At 47.8% G+C, this 24,430-nt stretch overlaps 1 protein-coding gene across 2 annotated transcripts in view; it reads right to left on the reverse strand.

Moving 5' to 3' along the window:
• Gnas (GNAS complex locus) overlaps nucleotides 1–24,177 on the reverse strand; it is a 49,908-nt gene extending 25,731 nt beyond the window's left edge. For both annotated transcript variants that reach the window (XM_041641789.1, XM_041641788.1), the window contains exon 1: nucleotides 21,804–24,177. In XM_041641789.1, the coding sequence (XP_041497723.1) occupies nucleotides 21,804–24,177 (2,374 nt within the window). The remainder of the gene's footprint in view (nucleotides 1–21,803) is intronic.
• Nucleotides 24,178–24,430: the final 253 nt, after the last annotated feature.

A 24,430-nucleotide genomic window follows, 5' to 3' on the forward strand; every position in this document is an offset into this window, starting at 1 on the left:
TTAATACTATGATTTACAACCATACCTTCATATTTCATCTGCTCTGCTTTCTCTGTTTTTAAGTGTATTAAATATTGCTCCCTCGACTTTGTAAAAATTTCATATCTACTAGAATTGGTTGAGAGGTGCAGATGGCAAAGAGAGATATGGATATACAAGAGGCCATGACAAGAAAAACTAGGGACAAGATTCTTCTCAAATGAGGAAACTAAGGGCGTGTGCCTGGGTGGGAGGTAGAGAGGCTAGACGGACAAAAGGAAGGAAGACAAGAAGAGGAGAACAAGCCAGCTAGCTGGAAGCAGCCTGAAAAGCTCAGGGACAAACAAAATCACAGAGATTTCTATCTGTGGAGTCTTGCTTAGCCTTTGCCCAGGTACCTTGCCAGTTCTGTGAAAGCTGCCAGCGACCACTTGCTTGCTTTCAGCAAGGAGGCTTTGATTTGCAAAGATTCCTTATTAGAAGCCTGAGATTTCTGCTTCACGGGGCTACTGAAAAATCTCAGCCATCAGCTGCTGACCCTTTCAGTTTTCCACTCAAAACTTGGTATGTAGAAAACTGCTAAAAGCATACGTTCAAAGGGCTGTGGTTGTTAAATACAAATAAAGGATCAAAGCTGGAATCTAGACATCTGGTTCTACCCGGCCTGTTACCCAAAGGGAACATGAGGAAGATGGACCAGGAGTGGTGTCTGGGGGTGATGCCTGCATCCTCCCTTCGGCTGAGGTGTTTGCAAACAGAACTAGACCAAACACAAAGGCAACTGCCTGCCACCACCCTTCTCCTCTCCCACCTGCCTTGCTTGTTACTGCACTGATAAAACAGGAGGGGGGACTGCCAGCACAGACCGCCTAAATTGCCCATGTAGATGAGAGGAGGAGAGAATTGATGATTTCATCTCAGTTTTGGTGACTGTGAGATAAAAAATAGAGGAGGGGAGTTATTTGTCCCATACTAAAATTATAGACATTTTTCTTTTGTGATAAAAATCTTTCTCATTGTTTTTTTTTGAACTGGATCGAGCTGGCTATTACCTAAGACAAAGCAAGGGCTAACTGCTTTCTTTTGCCTCCTCTATGTTCTAAGATGGCTGCAGGCACAGACCCTGACTCTCTTATTGCTGTGAGCCTGGCGGATACAGCTCTCCCTGCCCACCTGCCTGCAGGGACCAGCCTGCTTCCTCATCCCCACCTTCTCTCTGCAGCAGTCTTCAAATGGCTACCACAGAGAAGGCAAGAGACCTCCCACATCTTGTTCATGTGTAAGCACCCTTCCTCGGCTCCCTTCATGGTCAGATATGTTTTCTAAAAATTGCTTCCTTCCCAGCAAGTGGGCTTTATGGGGGGTGACATGGGGCGGGTAGTGGCTGATCGGTGCAAATATTCAGGCAAATTGATTGTGCCTGGATAAAACATCCAGACATTTTTCACAATTGAACTTTCAACCAGATTGGTTGAAGGCAAAAACTCAAGTCAGAAAGGCCACCAGAACAGAATAGAAGGCTATAGGGGCAGCAGCAAGTGCTACATATTTCTATCAAGGAAAACCTGGGTTTTTAGGTTCTGCCAAATGACTCAAAATTCACTGCAGCAAAGCTCCAGAGATGAAAGAAAGGGCAGCGTTGAGGCTGCTTTACCCGCGGCGGTTTGGTGAAGCTGCAGCCAGTATAAAGCTAGCAGCTCTCCTTTATTCCAGTGCTCTATTAAATGTAAATGAAGAACCATCTAATCTCTGCCAAAATTAATTCTGACATGAGGAATGAGACCAGTCCTTCAGGCATCATTAGGATCCCATGATCTAGTGTTTCTAAAAAACCTCCGTGTTTTCTTTTTCCAAAGTGCCTGCTTATTGTTACAAGGGGACAAAATTCTCTAATACTTTCCTTATTCTAACACTGAAAATGCCACCGACTGGCAGGCTTTTTCTGCCCCCTAAGTTGGGTACCTTTCTCTATCTGAGGTGTTTGGGATTTTATTTTCTCCTCCAAATTATAAACATTCTCAGATGAAATATCTAAGCAGGCAGAAAGATAAATTGGGAAGCTGCCCTTGTCATCTTCCTCCCGGCTCACCAAATAGGAAAAGGAGAAACAAAACAAAACTGGGTCTACCTATTATATTTTCAAGTGTTTTCCCCAGCGTGGACTCACTAAAATCAGAGATTGCCATTCCCGTATCTCTGCTGCAGGCAGAATCGCCCTGCACAGCATCAAGAACAAATCCCTGCCTGGACTTGGCACAGCTAGGAGGCTGCAATTGCTCTGGCTGGAGCAGGCTTTGCCTTTTGCCATGCACCTTACCACCCCAAGACCCCCCTCCTCCCAGAGGAGGCTGCAGATGTGGCGGTCTGCTCCTTAATCCTCTGAGTGTAGAAAACAAAGTGGTTTTCTCTGTGAATGCTGCTAATTCACCTACCACAAAGCCCTAAGTCCGGCTGGTTTGTTGTCAGCTGCCGACTAGCCGGCTAATAATCATCAAAATTACCAGCGTCTGTAACAGTGTGTCAACTGGGTGAGGGGAGCAAGGGGCCTGGGAGGGGGGTCCTAAACTGCTCGGATAGTGTGTATCCTGGAGTTGGGTGGGGAATGGAGGATAGCTGTCCGTTCTCCATCCAAGGCCTCCGGGGTCCCTCTCAAAAACGACATCACTTCTAGCAGACATTGTGTGTGTGATGACTGCACAAAGGCAGAGGAGATGAGAGCTCAGACCCTGTCTTCTGCTCGCTCCCTCTCAAGCAACCTGCATTTATGTTCCATACCACAAGCGAGCCCTAACGCAGTAGAGAGGCAGTGAAAACGGTGGCACCTTGCATGTCTGCTTGTGTGTGCGTGTGCGTTTCTGCTTTCATCCCCAGGGATCTCACAGCGAACCTTGGATGTATGCATTTTACTCCTTTTTCTCTTGCCCATCCCCAGAAGTCAAGCTCTTTCCATCTCTAAGAAAGCATTTGGAATGCTTTCATTTCCCTTCTGGCCCATGCCAGAATGCTTTTGGGAGCTTCGAGCAAGCAGAGTAAGTTCCTTTGCTTGAGATCAAGGGAGGATTAGAGATAAGGCCAGAGGTGGGATGGGAGACTCAGACCTTCCTGATTCTTGCTTGACCTGAACACAGGCTCAACATCTTGGTCCCTGATGCTTCCCAGCCCTGCGACACGGCCTTTGCTGCAGGGGTTCCTGTGTTCGGGCCTGCTGGCTCTGTGTCCCTCCAGTTCTAAGGCCTCACATGTCCCCTGGCATGGCACATCTGACCTAGACACTGACCTTAAAGAAAGCAAAATTTTCAACAGAGTGTGTGTGGCAGACCACTTGAAAAGCCTTCTGGCCACCGGAGCTAAGAACCAGCCAGGTGGACCAGCTTGAGGGTTAAATCTCGTCTCACCCTACAGAGGGAAAGAGAGAAGCCAGCAACTAGCAGGTGATTGGCTCGGCTTCCCTTTCACAGTCCTCCTGGTAGAATAAAGTAAGATGAAGACATGGCTGGAGGAACGTGGCCTGCAGGGAGGGGCTAAGATTCTCTCATCACTCAGAGGTGACAACTGCCTGCTCCCCAAACCCCAGCAGCCCCTGTCCATTTCAGAGTCTCTTCCTTTCTCCTCCCACACGACTTCTCTGCAAAAAACAAAAACAAACAAACAAACAAAAAAAAAAAACCTGAAAATATCTTGTTCTTTCACCATAATTAAAAAGCTGTCAGGGAAATGGCATGGCTGGTTTTTTTTTTTTTTCTGCTGTAGTTAAGACTCCTCAGGATTCTTCCTTTCTGTCATTTGTTAAAGTGGCCCTTTCTCTGCCTGAAATCAGCCCCTTTAGTGATGGAAATTTTAGCTGGTAGTTGAGAGTTCTAAGTAAAATCCTAGCCTTGCGAGGGTGGGGAGAAAAATCCATATTTTGAACCAGACTGTGTCTGCTTTGAAGCGGGGAGCGGACCGTCTCTACAGCCTTCTCTGGCTCTGCATCCCTGTCATCGTCAGGGTCCACAATTTAACAAAACACAGAAGCCATTTTCCCTGTTGACTTAGCTACGGGGCAAGAGGAAGCTCTTTAAGAGGAAGTGTATAAGTTCGATCAGGGAAGATAAAATCCTAACGCCTTTAATGCTCGAAGGGGAACGTAGTGTGTGTGTGTGTGTGTGTGTGTTGCTGTCGCTGCCAGCCTTCCTGCCACCGGCTTGCAATAAAGGTGTAACTTATACACATAATTAAAAACCTTGTTTCCAGCTGAGTGTCACCCAGCTGCAGGGAGGGTCATTTCTATGTGTTGTCACACCGAGAAGGGTCTTTGTGCAGTAGCGTCTCATCCTGTGACATTGTTATTCTTGTCCTATTAACTATTACAGAGCTTCAAGCAAGGCACATTGCAGGTAGGTGACATTATAAAAATAATAATAATAATAATAATAAAACCTAAGGGATGCTTAGCTCTCTCAGTTGCTAGAAGTGGACATATATTCAAATGCACACTAGGGGTGGGATTCCTAATGTCCATCCTACCTTCAAATATTTACTCTTTACAGAGACTCACATGTCAGGAGCTTTCGCAATTAGCATAATTTCCTTTTCCTAAATATATATCTCAGAAAGGCCTGTTACACAGAGAGCTTAATTGGCAGGCTTCTGGGTTTCTAGAGGGTATGCTCGTATCTGGCAAGTCAGGATGTCTATCCATGACTCCTTCGGTTAAATCATTATTTGTCAATATAGCTCCGAGTGACTCCAGGCTAAGGTGTGCAATCAGCTTGTGTCACTAAGCACGGGGTTGTTCAGGCTGTAACCACATAGCCATTCATGAAGTGTGCCAACAACGAGGCTGTTTGTGGCTTGTTTACTAGCCGGACTTCCTTTCTTGTTCCTGTCTCTATGTCCCACACCTTCCATTCCCTGTCCAAAGGAAGCAAAGTGACTAAGCTACCAGTGCACCATCCACAGTCTGGAATCACAGGAGACGGGGAAAAAAACTGCTTGCTCCACTGGTGGTTGCAGGGCCAGCACAGTCCTGAGCAGGGAAGAATGGGAGTGAGAAAAATGGGCAATGATGGCCCAAATTGCCTTCCCTGTCCCCCTCCGTGTCCCTGCCTATTGCTAGGGGCTTCATTATTTAAAATGTGACTCTTTCCTCATTTTTGGCCTCACAGAACTCTTTATTAAAATGCAAATGTCCCTAAACAGTAACCTTATAAGCCTTTGGCAGCTAATGGGATTAGCTGAACAGAACACAGCCACCTGCAGGCCTGTAAGGAGGTCTGGGCCAAAGCCCCACCTCTCAGACTCACGCTGAGCTCATCCCTGTGTAGGGAAGGAGAAATCCAGGCAACCCCATTTCAGTCCCCTTTGAAGGGTGGAGATTTAAAAAGAAAAATCAAAGTTCAGAATTCTATAAACCTGAGTTTTGCTTAATATAGAAAGCTCATTAAAGAATTCTTTCAGTTCAGTCATCTGAAAGAAACCGCGTATTTCCAGAGAAAAGCCTATATGCATGCATGTATGTATGTTTTAATGATGCATATATGTATATATGGAACCCACCCAGACTGAACATCAGAGACAGAGATTAAGATATACTATTCCAAGGGAAATATATAGGTAGCCTATAAGTGTTTGTGAATGGAAAGCTTAAAACAAATTCTAGATATTTTTCATTCTACAGAATTAATGATAGTGTTTGAATACAGACTTTCTATCGGATTTAGGGACCAGGTAAAAGAGGCCTTAAGTCCAGACTCTGAGACGGAGGACTAGAGCTAAGATGGAGGGCTGGCCAGGAATTAAGATGGAGGACTAGAGCTAAGATGGAGGGCTGGTCAGGATCTAAGATGGAGGACTAGAGCTAAGATGGAGGGCTGGCCAGGAGCTAAGATGGAGGACTAGAGCTAAGATGGAGGGCTGGTCAGGATCTAAGATGGAGGACTAGAGCTAAGATGGAGGGCTGGCCAGGAGCTAAGATGGAGGACTAGAGCTAAGATGGAGGGCAAGAGGGCTGTGCCCAGTATGAAAATACTCTAGAGTATATCAAGATCTCTGGTTACAAATCATAAACTTCTCCCCATCCTACCAGCTAAATAGCTGTCCTTAACATAGACAGAACATTTTAAGGTTGAGTGGAAGAATTCAGAGCCCACTCCTTGAGGGATTTCAGTCCTGAAAGGTATACTTTGGTTCGCACCAAGCAGGAAAGGAAAGTGAGAGCTACCTAAAGGTAGTATTTAGTACCGTACCTGACCTGGCATCTTCTGGACCCAAGCCTACACCCTCAGCATGGCTAGGACTTTCTAGACTTTACCTCCTACTAAAAGACCTCTTCTGGTCCTGTGACAGATGAGTTATCAACGCTAAGGTTTACCCTATGACCACGGGAGCTTCAGTCAGCACTGCTCACAGAAACCCTCGGTCTCAGGTTGGCATGGAAAGAGGAAGGGTTGGTTGGACTGTGGATGGCTAGATGCAGATGTTTATTTTGACCCAAGAAGACAGATTCTTCTGGGTGGTCTGCAGCTTAGTTATGGCTCTGCATCTGTGAGCAGTGGTATCTGCTCTCGTGGAATGCCTTCCCAGAAATCTCCTACCATTGTCTGCTTCCTGGGTCTGTTTTTAACCACAGGACCATCAAGGGGAGCAACCATGTCTTAGAATCTGACTTCCCCAATGGGGAAGGGCACATATCAAACCTTCAGTGTATGTCAATGGAATGATTGAATGAATGAATAAAAATGCCCAATCAAGGCAGACTCACCGACCCAGGAAGGACTCTTCCTCTTGCGAGGCGTGATGGACGTGTGGGCACCTATTGCGTGCATAGTGAGGCTGCTAGGGGGCAGAAAGGAGACAACATTTGACACACAAGCTGACTGGAAATTTGGGGCAACTTATCAATGAGGGAAAATGGGCTCATGTGGATAGCACATTAGATGGTTTCCCATGTTCTTTGCCAAGGGGAACAGAATCCTCCTATGAGTAAACCTGAGCTCTGCCAATGGTCAGAAACGTGAGAAACTGACTTGTGACAGCTGCTCTCAGAGTGATCTCTTCCTACGTCAGGCCTGTCAATTTTCTGCTAAATTGCCATTCAACACTTCCCACCGATCTTCCTCCTTTCTTCCTAAAGAACCACTGTGACACCCCCTACCCCCCAGTGATTTCAAAATGTCACAGAAGGCTCATTGTGTGCATGTACTTTTGGTGAGTTCCTTCTCTTGGCTCTTAGAACAGTGACTGCGCGCTCCCCCTACCCCACCCCAAGCCATCTTCCTAAGTCTCAGAGCAATACAAATTCAGCTCAAATCAATTAGCAACACATTTCTAACTCTTGGCACTTGCTGGGGAGGATGAAGAACTTTTCCAGGTGGGGGAATCTGAACCATGAGAAGGAGCTCAGCGGGGCTAGCCTGGAGTCCCTTTCTCTCTGTGGCTTTGCTTCAGTCTAAAGGCCCAAATGTAGAAGAATAGGGTCCTAGCACAACCAACTGGGGCAGGATTGTGTAGGGTTTTTGTTGTTGTTTGTTTTTAAACTTGACTTAGTGAATAAAGCACAGGGCACAGAAAGGCAGCCGACAGAGTTCTCACTGCAGCCAGGAAGCTGAAGCTGTGCTCTCTTGACTTGTGTCTGGCTATGGTGTCTCCCAGCCTGTGCCCTGACCCCAATGCAGAGCCATCAATCTGTCCTGTCTCCTCTGGCTTAACTCACCCCCCCCCTCCTCTTCTCTTCTTTACTGTAGAGAATTATCTTCCCTTTTCAACTGAAGATACCCCAAGAGAATAAAAGTTGTTTTTCAAAGTGGGGTGGTGGGGTGGAAGACAGGACGGAAGGGAGGAAGGAAGGGGGAAAAGAGATAGATAACAATGCCTATATGGGACCTAACTGGAGCCAAATTCTTGAGGCCATCAACCTGTAAAGGTCTCAGGATTTCCTTGATTTCTGGAATGTATACTTAATGTACAAAGTGTTCACGTTTAACCTTAGGTTCGCCCTGGCTTTGTTCTGGGTAATTATTAAATCAAAGGACTCACGAAGATAGGGTGGGTTGTTTTGTTTTGTTTTTCTGCTTTTGACAAAAACGTCTGTGGTGTGCCAGATTGTTTAAAACAAAATAAACCAAAAGCCCTAGTGAGTGAAGAAACATGGAAACACTTGGAAAAGCTGGTTGTGGGGTGGGGGTGGGGGGGCTGGGGCAGGGTAATCACAACTTAAAAACGCGACAGGATCATTTCGGTTCAGCAAAGAGACTCTGAAGAAAGTAAATAGGGCCTTTTGGGAAAGAGAAGCTAGTGGCCAGACCTCAGAGGACCATGGTGGCTCCATCTTGCCTCCACCCACAGCCTCCTGGTCCTCACTTTCCCACATGGGTCCTAAAATCGAGCCATGCTCCTGAGCCTCCCTGGTTAAGCTAAGTCAGCCTTCAGCTGTGTGGAACTCCAGCTCACTCTCAGCTGTCTCCCCCTGCTTGGGCAGCTACTATTATTACTTAAACTCTGATCTCCTCCAAGACCAGAAGTTTCCACAGAGCAGGGACTTCATATGGAGTTTAGTGCTAAACTTGGCGAAGGTGTTTCTCCTATTTTCTTTCTTCTATCCCTTGCCTTAACTTTGGTTTTCTTATTTCATTTCTGTGCTTAGTTTTCTCTCTTCCTTTGTACCTCTCTCCCCTTCCCTCCCACCCCGCAACAATAAACTGTCTGAGGGAGTTGATCTTAACTTACAAATGCCTCTCAAGGACCCTGGGACTTCAAATGCTTGGAAAAGAGAAAGAGAGAGAGAAGTGAGGAGGGGAGAGGAATCCCTGTTTACCCACCCCCTCCCCTACTGGAGTGAAAAGGCTAAATTAAGTCAAGAATGAGTGGAAAGGTGACAGAATGTGGGACCTGGCCTTTGGGTGTGTGCTTAGGTCAGGGAAGCCAAATAAAACCCCTGCAAACCCTGGCTAATAAACACAGGCTACACATCAGGAGGAGGAGCCAGAGATAAGAAGTAAAATCAAAGGAGAATAAGGGGCGGGGCTGGGTTGGGGACACTCTTGTAATCTTAGAAAGCCATTTTAACAATAAACATAACTCCTAAAAGAAAAGGGGCCAGGCCAAGTGTGTGTGGGGAGTGTGGGTTTTCAGTCCTGTGGGAAGAGAAAGAGGGCATTCTCTTCCCCCAAGAAAGCCTAGGGGGGCTCTAGGAGATCGTGGGCTCTGACAGGGGAAGGATTTGTGTGTTTGGAGGGGGGCATGCAAAAGAAATCCATCAAATTACAACAGATCAAAACCTATGTCTCCTTCCAAAGCACAGAGTGCCTCCACTGGTGTTCAAACTAAGCACCTGGGGACCCCAGATAGGATGGCACTCCTCCCAAGGATACCCTTGAAATGGGGGGCTGTTTTCTGTTTGGGTTTTCTACATTTGATCTAGAGAATTCTACCAGTTCCTACATTTGCAAGCTGACCCAGCTATTCAGAGCTCTTTGCTGACCTCTGGTGGGTAGGAACTCCACTGTCCCAAAGAAGGTGCTAGAAGGGTTGCTCACCTTACTCTAACTTTTGGGGAGGGGTTAATAGCTTGCTGCCCACCTTGAGGGTCATATATCAGAAGCCCTGGGGGGGGGGTAAAGGGTCAAGAAAAGCCTTTTCAAATCTTTAGGAAAAAAAAGACAAAATACTGGGCAAAAGGGAAGAATGTTATAGGAAAGTTTTAAAGAAAAATTTGAGGGCAGAGTCGGGGAAATGCTTGCCTTCATTAATACTTTTGATTTTGTTCCTCTGACTGTTATGTTTTAGAAGAGCAATAGAGGAGGTGGCATACCAGCATGGAGTGCCGAGGCTGGCCTTAGTGGGGAAGGGGTAAGTTCCTAGCAGAGAAGCCTGTGGCCTCTTCCTGGGAAGTCCACGTGGCCTTCCTCAGCGGCTTGTGGAGCAAACAGGGCAGCGGCATCAGGGTAAGTGCAAAGGTACCATCCTTGGAAACAATGGACCACAGTGTCTAAAATGTCCTCTCCTCCGTGGAGGCTCCTTGGGTTTCTCCTAGAAGCATATGTCTATCTTTCTTCCTAGCCTTCAATTTAGTGGAAGAAGATGAACTCCTGAACTCTGCTGCTACCCAAAGTGGTTCCCAGGTATGAGGACCCAGAAACGATTAGCCATTTGTTAAAAGACAAAAGATGGCCTAAGGTGTTTTTCCTACATCATTTGCCATGTTGGTAGGGACACATTCAAAAGCTCCCGTGTACGATGCCTAGGGTACTGGCAAAGTGCGCATGTGCGATGCCTAGGGTGCTGGCAAAGGCGCATGTGCGATGCCTAGGGTGCTGGCAAAGTGGGTGTGTGTGATGCCAAGGGTACTGGTAAAATGCGCGTGCACGATGCCAAGGGTGCTGGCAAAGGCGCGTGCACGATGCCTAGGGTACTGGCAAACCTCCTCTACTCTAAACTTCTCTTAAGAGAATTTAAAAAAATTCTAAAATCAGAAACACTCCCCACCCCCTTTTTTTTCCCTAGAAGAGGAAAACTGGGATCTAAAGGGACAAAAAGATGTGTGCAGGGTCTCAGAACTGGCTCCTGGCAGAATAAGGGCTCACCATTGTTAATCAAAAGATCAAAGCCCTGAAACTGGAGGCGGCTGGGCTATATCCCATTGTATTTTATCTTTCTGACCTGCCTAGGGCCCACAAAGTTCCCAAAGTGGGGTTATTTGTCCCCAGATGTCAATTGCTAAACTAAAAAACCTTAAAATATATATATATTCCTAGGCCTGGAGCGGGGCTACATTCCTAGGAAAAAAGATGAAGGGAGGGGGCCCAGAGTGCTGCCTGAGGCAGGCGCAGGCGCGAGTTTTCTGAAGCCAGGCTCTCAATTGTAAACGCCGAGCGCCATCTGCCAGCCAGTTCTGAACAGCTTTGCTTTGTTAAGTTTTTCCTGCTTCCAGCCTTAAACGGTGGGTGGGTGTTCTACTTTCTTTCTGTTAAAATGGATGTGTATTTTATAAACTCTGGCTCAGAAGTGCTACCCCCCTACACAAAAAGATCCTACTTTAAAAAAATCTGAAAATAGAAAGAAAAATAAAGTAGGGAGAAAAAAAAAGAAAGAATGGGAAGAGGACAAACAGATAAAATTCCTCAGGGGCTTTTACTCCTTCCCTAGGTTCTGCACTCTGTGAACTTGGGGTGGAAATGAGATGGACCCCTTCTCTCCCTAAGGTAGCCATGCTGGCCCCTCCTCCTCCCTGGAGATCCCACTCCCTCACTGGAACCTTCTTTAACGTGCGATCTCACAGGAGTTCGGGGTGAAGGTCTTTGCTTCCTGTCACCTTGAGTTTCGGGGTGAGCCTTGGCTACAAGAGTTTTAGATTTGTCTGCCCAATAAGTATGAGTTTTCTGCTTGGACTCCACTTTCTGTAATGTTCCTGTCCTAACCCCACCTTGGTAATACTTTATATACATCAAGGCGGGCTTAGGATGTCTCCGGCTTCCTCGTAAACAACTCAGCAAATTTAGTTCCTTTTGACCATGGCAGAACCTCGGGTCAACCTGAAGCCTTGTCAATACTTCAAGACTCATCGACAGCTTTTCTTCCTCACTTGAGAAGTACACGGAATCCTAAAATCAACCAAGGTTCCAGGAAATCCCCCCTGGCCTAAGCCGGTGCTCTCTCCATCATCCTGGGACCCTCTTCGGAAGCTGGGGCTCCTCTGCTCACCCCCACCCCCATTATCAGACAACCTTCTCGGGGAAGGCCACAATGTGGAGTCTCATTGGGAAATTTCCAAATACTCCCACTAGAGAGAGGAGTCCCTCTTAAGTGTTCGTCTTAAGTCCTCACTTGCATGTCTGCTTGGTGAAACAAAATGACTTGCGCTTCCCTTCTAACAGCTGAAAGGAAAGAACCTGAAGCCGTGTGACACTAATGGATAAACAGCCCAGAGGGTTTTGGCTACCCAACTTTAAAAAAAATTTCCCCCTAACATCTGGCATTGGATTTTGGGTTCTGCCCTGAGTCTTCTAAGCATTTCCTTGGAAAGATGTTGTACTTGGTCCCAGGCAAAGTCTCAAAATCAACATTCTGAGGTTTTCCCGAGTCACTCGTAGGACCGCTCACTGAGTTTTCCTGTTAGGGCACTTCAGTAAGCAGAGCCTGGGACACTCAGGTGAGTCTGCAGAAAGTCCCCATTTCAAGCGATACTTTCCCACCTTCCACGGCTAATTTTGAGGTATAAAAATCTTCTGTTCCTTAAGAGGGGAAAAAAGATAGGGAAAGTCTTATTTTTAAAAAGTCAGAAGCTGGGAGTGCAATTCGGGGACAGCATGGCATGAAGCCCTGAATTTAATCCCCAGCAGACAGAGAGGTAAGGCACAAGCTGGGGAGTGTGTGACAGCTGACCCTCCTTCTCATGGGTAGACGCAGGTATGGATGCTGATTTTAAAGGGAGAAGAGTCAACCATTTTATCGAAGATCAAGTACAACACTTTTGGCCAAGAAAATTCTTTGGTCGGTTGCTTCTATTGGCATCATTGTTTTCTTTCTAGAAGATCTTTCTCTTTCTCAGTGCAACTATTCTGCTCTTCCTGCCACCACTCAAAGGTGACAGGTCACCTTCCCACGAATGGATGGCTGTCTTTGGAGTCCACATCCTCATGGTTGGTGTGCATAGGCTAACTCAAGGCTCTTCTAATGTCTGTAAGTACACAGAAGGTGCAAGCACGTCCCTTGTTGTCTAGACATCCCTTCTACAATAACAGGGTTTACTGGCACACTCCAGGCGGAGGTGGACAGGCTAACATGACATTAATTAATGCAACCTAACAAACACTGTGTTTGGTGGTGAAGGGTTAAAAGTCCACATGCCCCTGATACTGCCTGCCCATTGATTAGTTAGATATTGACTTATCAGCATCCTAGATCAAGTCATTGTTTATTTGCCTGAAATAATTTCCTCTTCTCTTCTGCTTAGGGTCATCTAGGGGTCACTCTTGGAGATTTGTGGAAATTGCTCCTATCTAAGAATGCAACCCACGAACATTAGTATACACATTGCTGACTTGTCCGTAGAGGGGCAACTTTTCTTCAGAGGACTTGTTTGTTGGTGTACAAGTTAGGCCATGTATATGTTTAGCATCCTCAGGGCTAGGATGGATTAAATCTAGGCAGCAGCTCTCAACCATGGGTGACATTTGGTGGTGACCAGAGTTTTGGGTTGTCACACTTATGTGTGGGGAGGTGGTGGGTGAGTGTGTTGATAATAGTGGGATATCTCTGTGTATGGTGGTGATAATGAAGTATTCTGCTGATAGCAGTGGAGTATGGTGTGTGCAATGTGTGCAGTGGGGGCTGTAGGTGGTAGTGATGGTAGTGTGTGTGTGTGTGTATGTGTTGATAGTCGTGGGGAATCTCTGTGTGTGGTGGTGGTAGTGTATATGTGTGTGTGTATGTATGTGTGTGTGTTGATAGTCGTGGGGCATCTCTGTGTGTGTATGTGTGTGTATATGTGTGTGTGTATGTGTGTGTATGTATGTCGTGGGGCATCTCTGTGTGGTGGTGGTAGTGTGTGTGTATGTGTGTGTCGATAGTTGTGGGGCGTCTGTGTGTGTGATGGTAGTGTGTGTATGTGTGTGTTGATAGTTGTGGGGCATCTCCATGTGTGGTGGTGGCAGTGTGTGTGTATGTGTGTGTGTCTGTGTGTGTTGATAGTTGTCGGGCATCTCTGTATATGGTGGTGGCAGTGTGTGTATGTGTGTGTGTGTATGTTGATAGTTGTGGGGCATCTCTGTGTGGTGGTGGTAGTGTGTGTGTGTGTATGTTGATAGTTGTAGGGCATCTGTGTGTGATGGTAGTGTGTGTGTGTGTGTGTGTGTATGTTGACAGTTGTGGGGCATCTCTGTGTGGTGGTGGTAGTGTGTGTGTATGTGTGTTGATAGTTGTGGGGCATCTGTGTGTGTGTATGTGTGTGTGTTGATGGTCATGGGGCATCTCTGTGTGGTGGTGGTAGTAAGGTGTTCTGGTAGCAGTGGTGTGTGGGTGTGTAATGTGTGATGGTTGTTAATGATGTTGGTGGTTATATATGTGTGTGTGTGTGTGTGTCTGTGTGATGTGTAGGGGTTGTTGGTGATGGTGGTGGTTGTGTGAGTGTGTGTGTGTAATGTGTGGGGATTGTTGGTGATGATGGTGGTATTGTGTGTGTCTGATAACCAGATATCAGAGATGCTCGGAATACCTTACAGTGCATAGAAGGTGTCTCCCCCGCCGTGGCAAAATGTTAACGGAGCTGCTTGGAGAACCCCTCAGTTAACAGATCCCTTTAAATGTTCCTGAAATCTCAATGCATAGCTTAAAAGAGTAAGTCACTGCTTAAAATACAAAATAACGTGGGTCTGACTAAAGTTTCGGGGCCCCTTTGGGGCCTCCTCTTTGGGGTGGAGGCCGTGTGAGAGTGAAGCAGGCCCTCCCCCACCTTGCTGGTTTCCCTGTCCTTTCTCACTTATAATATAAACCCACCACCTTCTTCTGCTTATACTGCCTCACCATCTAGTGGCCACCTGAAATATCAACCCATATTTACTGTCTCTGGGCTTTCCTATGGGCAGGAGGCCCCTGCACAACACAGGTGACTTTACTGAGAAGCTGCCTGAGCATACACTAGGCCCAGAAGAGCCACTTGAAATGCAAATGCCAGGAATTAAGACGTACACTTCCCACACATGTTAAAAACAATCACAACAACTTAGGGACTAATCACAAATAAGCTTTGCCTTTCCAAAGAAGCAACTGTTCGTGCTTTGGTCCTAGCCCTCTAGACACATAGGAACGACCATAGATAATTATAGATTGAGTTATAGACAGTGCTGTTTTGAAAGGATGTGTTTGAATGGTCCTCAGCACCTATGTACTACCCCAGGGATGCCAGCTACCCTTTAACAGTTCATCCTTTGGCGGGGGAAGAGGAAGCCAGTGAGACCTGTAAGCTACTTATGCTGCCTTAGAAGTCAGGGATCAGACCTCAGAGATGGCTCTCAGGAGCCTGGGGGACTCAACATGTCTACCAGTTAAGCTGCAGGACATGCAGCTGCAGTTAAGTCCCCATTTCTTTTGCAGCTCTGAAAAACCGGGCTCATCTCAGTGCCTAGTTGTGGATTTTGTGTGTCATTGTGACTATGGATGTTGACAGTTGTTTCAAAAAAATCCAGTTTTGGACTTACCTGTGTGTGGGTTACCTGTAAGAATGTCTTCATAGTCGGTTACACATTAGTGACCAGTTTGACGAGAGGCAAACTGCTCACGTAAGGAGGAGGAGAGAGGTAGTCAGATCTTTTGACAGAAGGCACAGGCCAGAGCCAGCAGCTCAGGAGAGAGAATCCAGCTGACTGTTCTGATGTCTTCGTCAGCAGTGGCAGTGAGCAAGCTCGACAATGATACTCCTGAGAAGGTAGGTATATAAGCTTTCCCTTCCCCTTATCCTCTCATTAGACGGAGTCTCGAGCACTTGCTCCGCCCCCTCCCCCCAAAAAACGTGTGTGACGGTGTCAGAAACACTGACTGACATCAGATTTTAAATCCCGTAACGATTTATATGGTTTTTGTACCTCTCTCCTCACCCCAAATCGTATAATTAATACTAAATTAAAATTTAGTAAGGTCCAAGGTTTGGGTCTGGTGGGCAGGAACTTTACAAGTCATGAAAAAAGAAAAAAGAAAAAAAAAAAGTTCCTGACTCCTCCTGAGCTTTAACAAACCAACTCTGTGAGGCAACGTGGGGTTGTACCTCTAAGGATAACAGAAGCACACGTCCTTAGTTCTCGTGGTTCTGTCAGTCACTTGCCTGATGCTCCTCTTGGGTTATGGCTTCCAGGGTGGCATATGCAAAACACTTCCAATAATTTTAACTCGTCTGAGACCAAAGTATTCAAGCCTGTGATAGTTGGCAATAATTGAAAAGTTAACATGGGGTGGGGGAAGTCCTTACCTCTCTCATGGGGGTCTCGTCCTCTTCCTGTCCCAACAGCTGCTCTGCTTCATCCGTGATCTGGTTATGGGGAGGGAAACTAAAGACACTTTGTTTTTGCATGTAAAATAAGCACGTTCCAACCCCTGGGCTAAGAAACAGTACTGAATTAATTTATGCACAGGCAGCTGATGGCAGCAGAGTGGGGGAGGAAGGGTAAGCAAGAAAGACAGATGATGGGGGAAGAAAAGGTAACCCTCTCAGGACGTCTTTCTTCCTCTTCTGCCACATTACCACAGGATTCTAAATTTGGCAAGGTGTCGTTTGTTCTATTGCTCGAGTTGACTCGTGTTTACAAACTGTCCAAAGAGTGAAGGATGAAATGTAGAGGGTGGAGGCACAGGGTGCCTAGGCATGAGTTAAAAATCCCTCGCTGAGAATATATGAGAAATAAAACCTCACTGGGAATAGAGAAAGGGGGGAAAAGAAGTTGTAAACTCAACATTCGGGGGCTCTCACCCATGAAACGCGCTGGACTCACAGACAATAAACGCTTCCTCCAGGGTCTGTCCCTTCTCTTAGGGAATTAAGAAGGAGTCTTTGGAAACTAAACCCCCTCTGCCTAGCTTGTGTTTGAAACTGCTCGCTCGTATTCTTAAGCTGCATAAAGACCTCAAAGAGTCTTCATCTGAAATCACAAAAGAAAGGCCAGACCCATTTTCTTCTCATTCCCTCTGAAGAGCTTAATCCTAGGTCAGGGGTCCCTAGGTCAGGGGTCTCTAGGTCAGGGGTCCAAAGGTCAGCCTAGGACAAAGGATGCCTTCCATTCAGTGGGTTAAGGAACTTGCCAAGGTGGGTGTCAGGACCAGATCCTGTGTGTTGCTGGGAGACCCACAGATGGTGGAGCCCACTGCCCACTGCTCCTAGTCTCTTCCTTTTGGCCCTGTTGTTTCTATTTGAAAAACCTCTATCTTTTCTGTGAAGTTTTATTTTAAAATAAGAAAAACAAAAACATACTAACTTTAATTTCATTAAAACCCTGGGAGGGGAAAGGTGCATTTAACCTGTGTCATAGGTTAAGAAAAAAAAAAGTTCAAAAACTAATTTTCATTTGCTACTTGTGTGTCTCCTGGAAAGCACAGAGACATTTGAAAAGCCATGGCTTTGCTAGGAAGAGGGTGGGCACATTTTATTTGAAGGGGGAATTGATTTTGAAAACAAGGGGGTATGCCTAGAGTTGAGGGTTTCAGTTTTAATCAATGAGGCTATCCTCGCCTTTAATTTTTTAGCTTACAATAATTTTCCTGTATTAAACTAAAACAAAACAAGTACTTTTCAAAATCATACACAGATTCTTGATAAATGGAAAAATGGGACCAGGCTGTGAACTAAAAATCAGGATTTCTTCTTCTAAAACCAGGAAGAGAAACTTATTAGGGGCCCTGTAATCTTTCCTCCAGAATTTGGTATATGATAGCATTCCCCACTCAGGAACATAAACATAAAAGCAAGGGCATCACAGTTATTATTAATTAATAACAATATTAATGATATTAAATGATAGTGATTAATAAGCATATCATTATTAATTAATAATAATAATTGCTGCTGCTATTACTGATATTGATGTTGTTACAAGCTTGAGCCCTGTTAAAGAAAACTATTGAGAGACTCTTCTCTTATTTATTAAAAAGGGGGGGGGTGCATTCTAACTTGTGGGATGGGGCTGGTGAGAGGAAGCAAATGTGGTTATTAATCCTCCATAACAATGGCTTTCCCCAAATGGGCCATATACATTTCGTGTTTATAGTCAGTGATCTCCCAGGGCCTGACTAGAATTCAGAAGGCAGCAGCCTGGTAGACACCTGTCGATAAAGGGGGGTTGTAAGACCAGAGGAGCACCCACAACAGTCATGCCCCCAGCTCTGAGGATCTTTCTTACAGGTGTGGTGAGTGGGAGCTTCTCAGAACTAGAGGCCTGAGCCTCCTCATCTTCACCTCACAACCTTTGGGAGAAGAGAAAGGTCCCTAACCTTTAATCCTTGTGACTTGAATGGAAATGCGTATGCAGTGGGTGCTTTTATTGCCCACAACTGTTTTGAAGTATGAATGTGACTAGATGGAACACTTTTTTAAATGCAAAGTGCAGTTAAACCTGTCACCATCATCACCACTGGCCACTAACAATGTTGAGAGCCTTGAGGTCCCCCACCCTTTTCAAGTCAGGAAGGGACACATGCAGGAGATGGTCCCAGTTCTGTATGTGTCCTCCCATCTTTTCATGGGAAATCATGTCAACGAACTAAAAATAAAATTACCTATTTAGGATAAAAATGTTTTTGAGAGAAATAGAAATTTCTTAAAGAGCCTCTGCAAAACATAGATGTTAGTAGTAGGTAGGCAAAAGCAAAGGCAAAAAAAAAAAAAGTAAAATTTGGTGGTGGGGGGGGGGCAATAAACTATGCCCTTCCCACGGCGAACAGTTCAGCAGAGGCATTCTGAATTCAGGGGAAAAAAAAATGGCTGCATTAAAAAAAAAATCACTTCGCACGTTGAGGTGCAGTACAGTATCGTACCACTTGGCAGCCAAATAAATTATTATACAATTAATTGTGATTTGCTATAGAAATAAGGTACCACTACAGTGGTTATATTATGTATAGTGTTTACCTAACACAATTGTAATAAAGGCAGGAGATACTAAAAAAAAATTCTGATCCAGTAGCCCCGTTAGAACCGAAGGAATAATACCTGAATGACGTTTTGAAAAGAAAAAAAAGAATAAGGTTTAACCTTCATAATTATTTTAAGCTAACAACAACATGGAAACAGCCTGTGATTAGGTTATATTAAAAAACAAAAACCTCAGCTCTCTAGACATTATAAAATTTTTATTAAATTGTCTTTTTTTATCTATCATTTATCTTTAAAAATAATTCCAGCAATATGATATTTGGGCAATAAAAACAGCCTAAGCACACAGAAAAACACTATTTTTTTTTTTAAGCAACAGATGGATATGCGTGGGGTAGGCGAAGAAGCATGTTATAGGATGGTCATTTGATCTGCATTTTCAAGGATCCGAAGGCTCGGATACTTTCTTTAACACGGTGGAGCTAGAGAGCTATAGTATAAAAAAGTCCTGTAAATGCGAGTAACTCCTTCCCTTCTGTTTCTCCCCTTCCCCGGTCAGTAGCAGGGATCTGGATACAATCCCTGTCTTGTTACTTTAGCAAAATGAAAGTAGCCTGGTGGGGACTGCAGCCTGCTTTGGCAGACAGCAGTGCTGCAGTCTCACGGAGCAGGGGACGATGGGCATCTTAGCTCAGGCTCAGGCAGGGCCTAGGCTAAGGCTGAGCAGCCTGGCCTGCTCTGGATGCTGCTGCTTCCAAAAGTCTGTAATGACTGTCATCCACAAAGCATAGGCAGCATGGTACCAAAGTACCTCAACAAATGTGCTTCTGTTTTGGTTTAATTATCCCATCTAGGAAAAAAAAAAATCTAGGGAAAGCAAGGGAAGCTTTTATTATTCTGAAAGAACCTGGCCCCAAACATGGGGTTTGGTGCAGAGAGCTGCATTAATGGGTACTGTAAGTCTCCGCCCCCCACCCCTTTCTAATTGGATTGGAGCTGGGGGCTAAGCAGAAGACCCAAATCCTGGTGCTGGAGGACACGTTAATGAAAATTTCCTAGGAAAACTTTATTTCTCAAATGAGGCAACTGAGGCCCCAGCAAGTAAGGGGCACTGTATTCAGATGTGCATAGTCACTCGGGCCTCTTATCTGCAGACATTGCCCCCCCTCACCCCCCCAAATCACAGGTCAGCTTCCCGGAGTATGGAAATGGGGACTGCAGCGAGACCAGAACCCTGTCATTGCAATGCCCTATGCTTTTCACATAACGGGGACATTTGTAAATTTCAAACTACTTCTTTTTTCATGTGTTTGATTCAATGATCCCAGCAGTTCCCCAGGTAGACACGAATAAAATGACCATCCCATGTAAAGTCACAATTTGTGAGAGGAGGCACATCGCAAGAGCACAGTCACGTCAGCAATGTTTTTAATAAACATCATCAAAGAGTATCAAATATTTAGCAGTCAAACGTAGCACAGCCTCAGACACTATGGTCCTGAGATCCCTTGACAGGTTTTAGAGAATAAAGGAAATTAATCGGAGAGATTCACTCGTGAAGATTTTATTTAAGCCATAGATCCAGACTTTGTTAATTGCTGTTCTGATTAATCTGGCAAGAAGAATGAATGCCTCAGGTTGGAGATGAGAAGGCTGGAGCAAGGGGGGGGGGGGGGGGAGGCTCTGGCTGTGGAATGAGGGGAGAGGTCTTGACGAGGGGAGGGGGCATGGAGAGCTAGGGAACAAGTTGAGCAGATGGGGGGGAAGATGAGAGCTTCCAAAGGCTCTCATCTGGCTGTCATAACATTTGTTCAATCTTCATCCTAAAGTCTTTATTTTTTTAAACCCCAAACTGATTTAGAAAAGATCTTACCTTTGTCCTCTTTCCCCAGCTAAAGCTGCTTGAAAAAGAGTCACATGCAAACATTGACACAGTTCACAAGTCATAGCTCCAGTGCCCCATGCTTGTCCACACATTCATTATGCACTCAAAAGTATTTAATTTTTTTTTATTTTTTAATCGCAATTAAAATACAAAGGCAACATTGCCCTCCCAGCAGAAGTCCCAACCTTTTCAACCAGGGCCCCTCCTACCATAGGCTGTAAAAATGTTAAGTGATTGATTGGCTTACCTCGGGCTCTTCGCTAAGAAGAAAATCATTTCATATAGTTTTTAAACTCAGCCACGCCCACCCCCTTAAAAATCAACCCCGTGTGTTTATAATGTGGCCTTGCCAAACAGGGCTAAAGTATACCCCGTTCCTCCTCCCTCTTCCCTCCCCCCAGGTGGGTCCAGTGTGTGTGTGTGTGTGTGTGTGTGTGTGTGTGTGTGTGTGTGTGTGTGCAGAATACAAAATACAGACGTTGTTCACAACCCCAAAGCCCCAGATACCTGAGTGTCTGGTTTTTCAACCGTTAAGGCGGGAGGGTTTGACGTACGAATTGAGAAGTGAGGAAACGCTTAGCGCAAAGGAAAAAAAAAGGAGAAAAAACATACGGGGGGGGGGTGTGGGGAGGGAAGGTTATGGAGGCCCGCGGCTACGGTCCCGCTCCCCCCCTCCTCCCCGGCCTGCAGCCCGGCATATTACCCAGGATGCCCAGCCACCTTTGCCTGCGTATTTTCTCTCTGCTCGCTGCTGAGAGTCCGCGCTGAGGTTTCACAGAGTGTGCCAACACGGAAAGTTTTGCTCGCGCCATGGCGCAAATCACAAGGCAGCCCATTTTAGAGTACACATACACAATCGGCGGTACACTGAAGGTGCTATGGATGAAAACTGGGACACACTGAGCATGTCATGCACAGGCGGACACAGAAAATGGACACCAACACACACCAACAACAAGCTGTCTGAGTCGAAGCAGCCAGGCGAGGCGGGGGCGCGCACCCGGATGGCCCTAGCCCACCGCGGTGACAAACATCAAACTGGGGGAGCCCCGAAGGGCCCACCCCAGCAATTCCGGGCTCACCTCACGCCCCCGCCTGTCCAGCCTAGGATCGCTGGCTCTGGCGCTGGCCTCCGGCCGGTAACGACCCTCAGTGTGGCTCGGCACCACTTTTCTCCCTAAAGGGCATATACTTCTGCCACCCGAACCCTCGCAAAATCCCCTCTCCCACCCCCAGGGCAGAGTTGGGGTCCCTCCCTGGAACTTCTAGCAGGGTTTCCGGACCCCTCCTCCCTTGGTCAAGGACCAAGCCCCACCGGAAGGCCCTGCCACCCCCTCCCAGGGTGCCCGGGGCCGCCCTACAGCCCAGGGGCAGGAGCTGCCGCATTACCTAGAAGCAGCAGGCGGTGCGTACACATGTAGTCCATCTTCTCCTCCTCCAGTTGCTTGTCGATGAGCTTGCTGCGTTTCTTATCTGCGCGCTTCTGCTCTCGCATCTCAATGGCTTCTTTGCGCATCTGTTTGCGCCTCTCCTCGAAAGGATCCTTGGCCTTCCTCGGGCTGAGGGAACGGGATCTCTCGGAGAGACCGAAGCAGCTTCCAAAGGTTCTGGCGAAGAAGTTGCGCACTGGGTTGCATCCGACCGAGTGGCTCCGGGGCTGGCCGGGGCGGCGGTTTCGCCGCAGAAGCCACTGGAAGCAGCCGTTGGCCCCTTCTTCCGACTCATCACTAGAGGAGTCGATCTCGCAGATGACGGACGACGCCTCCTCGTACCTGCAGCAGCTTCGGCCACGCTCGTACTTGTCTGGCCAGGCGGATGGCCTCGGAGCAGGCCTCGGAGTAGGCGGATCAGCCACCTGGATCTCGGGGCTGGGGGGCCTAAGGTGGGCCCTGCTTGGGGCGGCAGGGATTGTTCTGCCGATAGCCATTGCTCGGGCGTCAGAGATTGAGTAGCCTGCAGCGACTGCCCGGGCAGCAGAGGCTGCCCGGGCGGCGGCAGCTGCGCGGGCAGGAAGGCATGCCTGGGCGGCGGGAGTAGCAGAGAGTGACCTGGCTCCCCAGACCAGAGGACCTGCATAGGCTGCCCTAGCGGCAGTTGCCCTAGCGGAGGCTGACATTGCTGGGGCTCCGGGGACTGCCCCGGCAGCTGGATGGGCTCTGGCAGTGGGGATTGGCCGGGGAGCGGGCTCCGGAGGGGTGATAGGGGCTGCCCGGGCGGCAGGCTCCGCCAGGGTGGCAGAGACTGCCGCGACTGCGGGCTCCACCTGAGCGGCAGGGGCTGCCCCGGAGGCAGACTCGGCCTTGGTGGCAGGGACTGCCTCGGAGGCTGGCTCGGCTGCTGGAACTCCGGCTGCTGGAACTCCGCTGGCTGCTCCGCCGTCGTCGTCTTCAGGCTCGGCAGGGGTGGCTGGGGCGACCGGGGCTGCCCCTCCGTCAGGCTCAGCTCGGACAGCAGGGGCTGCTCCGACTTCTTGTTCAGAATCGGTCTGGAGATCCGTGGGTGTTGCTGGGGCCGGAGGAGATCCGCTGGCGGCGGCGGCGTCAGGTTCAGGTTCGGCAGCGACGGCTTGGGCAGCAGGGGCTGGCTTGGCATCCATGGCTTCTGGCTCGGCGAAGGATCCGTCTCTTCTCTCCGGAGAAGGGACTTTTCCTTCCTCCGCAGCTGCAGTGGTTGGGCTTCCTTCCATCTCGGCTGCTTCTCGCTCAACTGGGGGTCTCTCTGCGCACTGGCTCTTATCTGGGGCTCCGGAGACTTCGATGGGCGGGCCATCACTTGCGATTGGGGGGCCGTCCATATTGACAGTGGTGTCGTCGTCGACCCTAGTGGAGGCTCTGCCAATCTCAAGCGGGGGTCTGGAGATCTCCATTGGGGGGCTGTCGCATGCGAAGTTAGGAGGAGATCTGATAGCCTCGCTGAATGGTCTGTCAATGGCGCTGTGGACCCAGAGGGGAGGCGCGTTCTCGGCGGGAGCGAGGCTGAGCGCCCTCGGGACCGCGGCTGCCGGGAACTCGCCGCCAATGCCGATTTGTGGGATGACGCGGGGGAGTCCTGGGGGTGGGCTATCGCCCCCAAATTCTTCTCCCTCAAGCCCAAATGGCACAGATTCTTCCGGTGGAGGACTGTAGTCGTCTCGGAAGCCAGCGTTTGCAGATCTGAGGTTCCCGGGCTCCGCGGGAAGAGCTTTGACGACTCCTGCCTCCGGACCTCCTGGAGCAAGGTCTGGGACTTGCAAGCGCAACTGGCTACGGTCTTCCTGGGCAGGTTCGTTGAACTCAAATGGCATGGTTTCTTCTGGTGGGGGGCTGTAGGTTCCCAGGCCTGGGTTCTCACCACTGGGGGGCCTGGGCTCCAAAAGCGCTGGATTAAAGGCTTTGATGCCTGCTTGGGTCCCAGATGCTCCAAGCTGCTCCAAGGTGGGCCAGAAATCGTTGAGGCTGGACTGTTTGGTCTCAAATGGCATGGCTTCCTCTGGAGGTGGGCTGTAGTCTCCACCCACTCGGACCTCCTCGATGCCCTGGTTGAGGCCCTGGAACTCAGATTTGGAGACTTCAGGGGTTCCAAGGACCTCAGTGCTAGTCTCGTCGGCGACGGGCTCATTGTCAGACGGTTCGGTCTCCATTTCTTCGGCTGGGCCAGGCCCAGCACCGGGGGCAGCTGCCCCTGCGGCCTCCAAAGGTTCTTGCTCGGGCTGCTCGCCGTCTTCAGCGGGGATATTGTGTTGTCCTGGCATATTGTTGCCGTGGAGGCAGTTGCGCATGCCCATAACACTTTGGCGGTTTTTCAAAATAAATTTGGGGCCCCGGAAGACGGAGCACCCAGCCAAACTAGGGTGAAAAAAAATTTTTTTTAAAAAAATTCAAGAATTGGCTGGAAAATTCTCCAGCCTCAGTTTCCAACTTTTGTAAAGACAAGTGTTCAGGGTCTAAAACCCCAAACCATGGCTGAAGTCACTTATTTCTTCCTGGGAGAGCCTGGAGACTTCCTAGTCAACTTTATCCGTTCAGACTGCGGTCCGC

This window comes from Microtus oregoni, unplaced genomic scaffold, assembly GCF_018167655.1.
Source record: "Microtus oregoni isolate MIOR12 unplaced genomic scaffold, Mior012 000071F_ref0000514, whole genome shotgun sequence".
Taxonomy (NCBI): Eukaryota; Metazoa; Chordata; class Mammalia; order Rodentia; family Cricetidae; genus Microtus; species Microtus oregoni.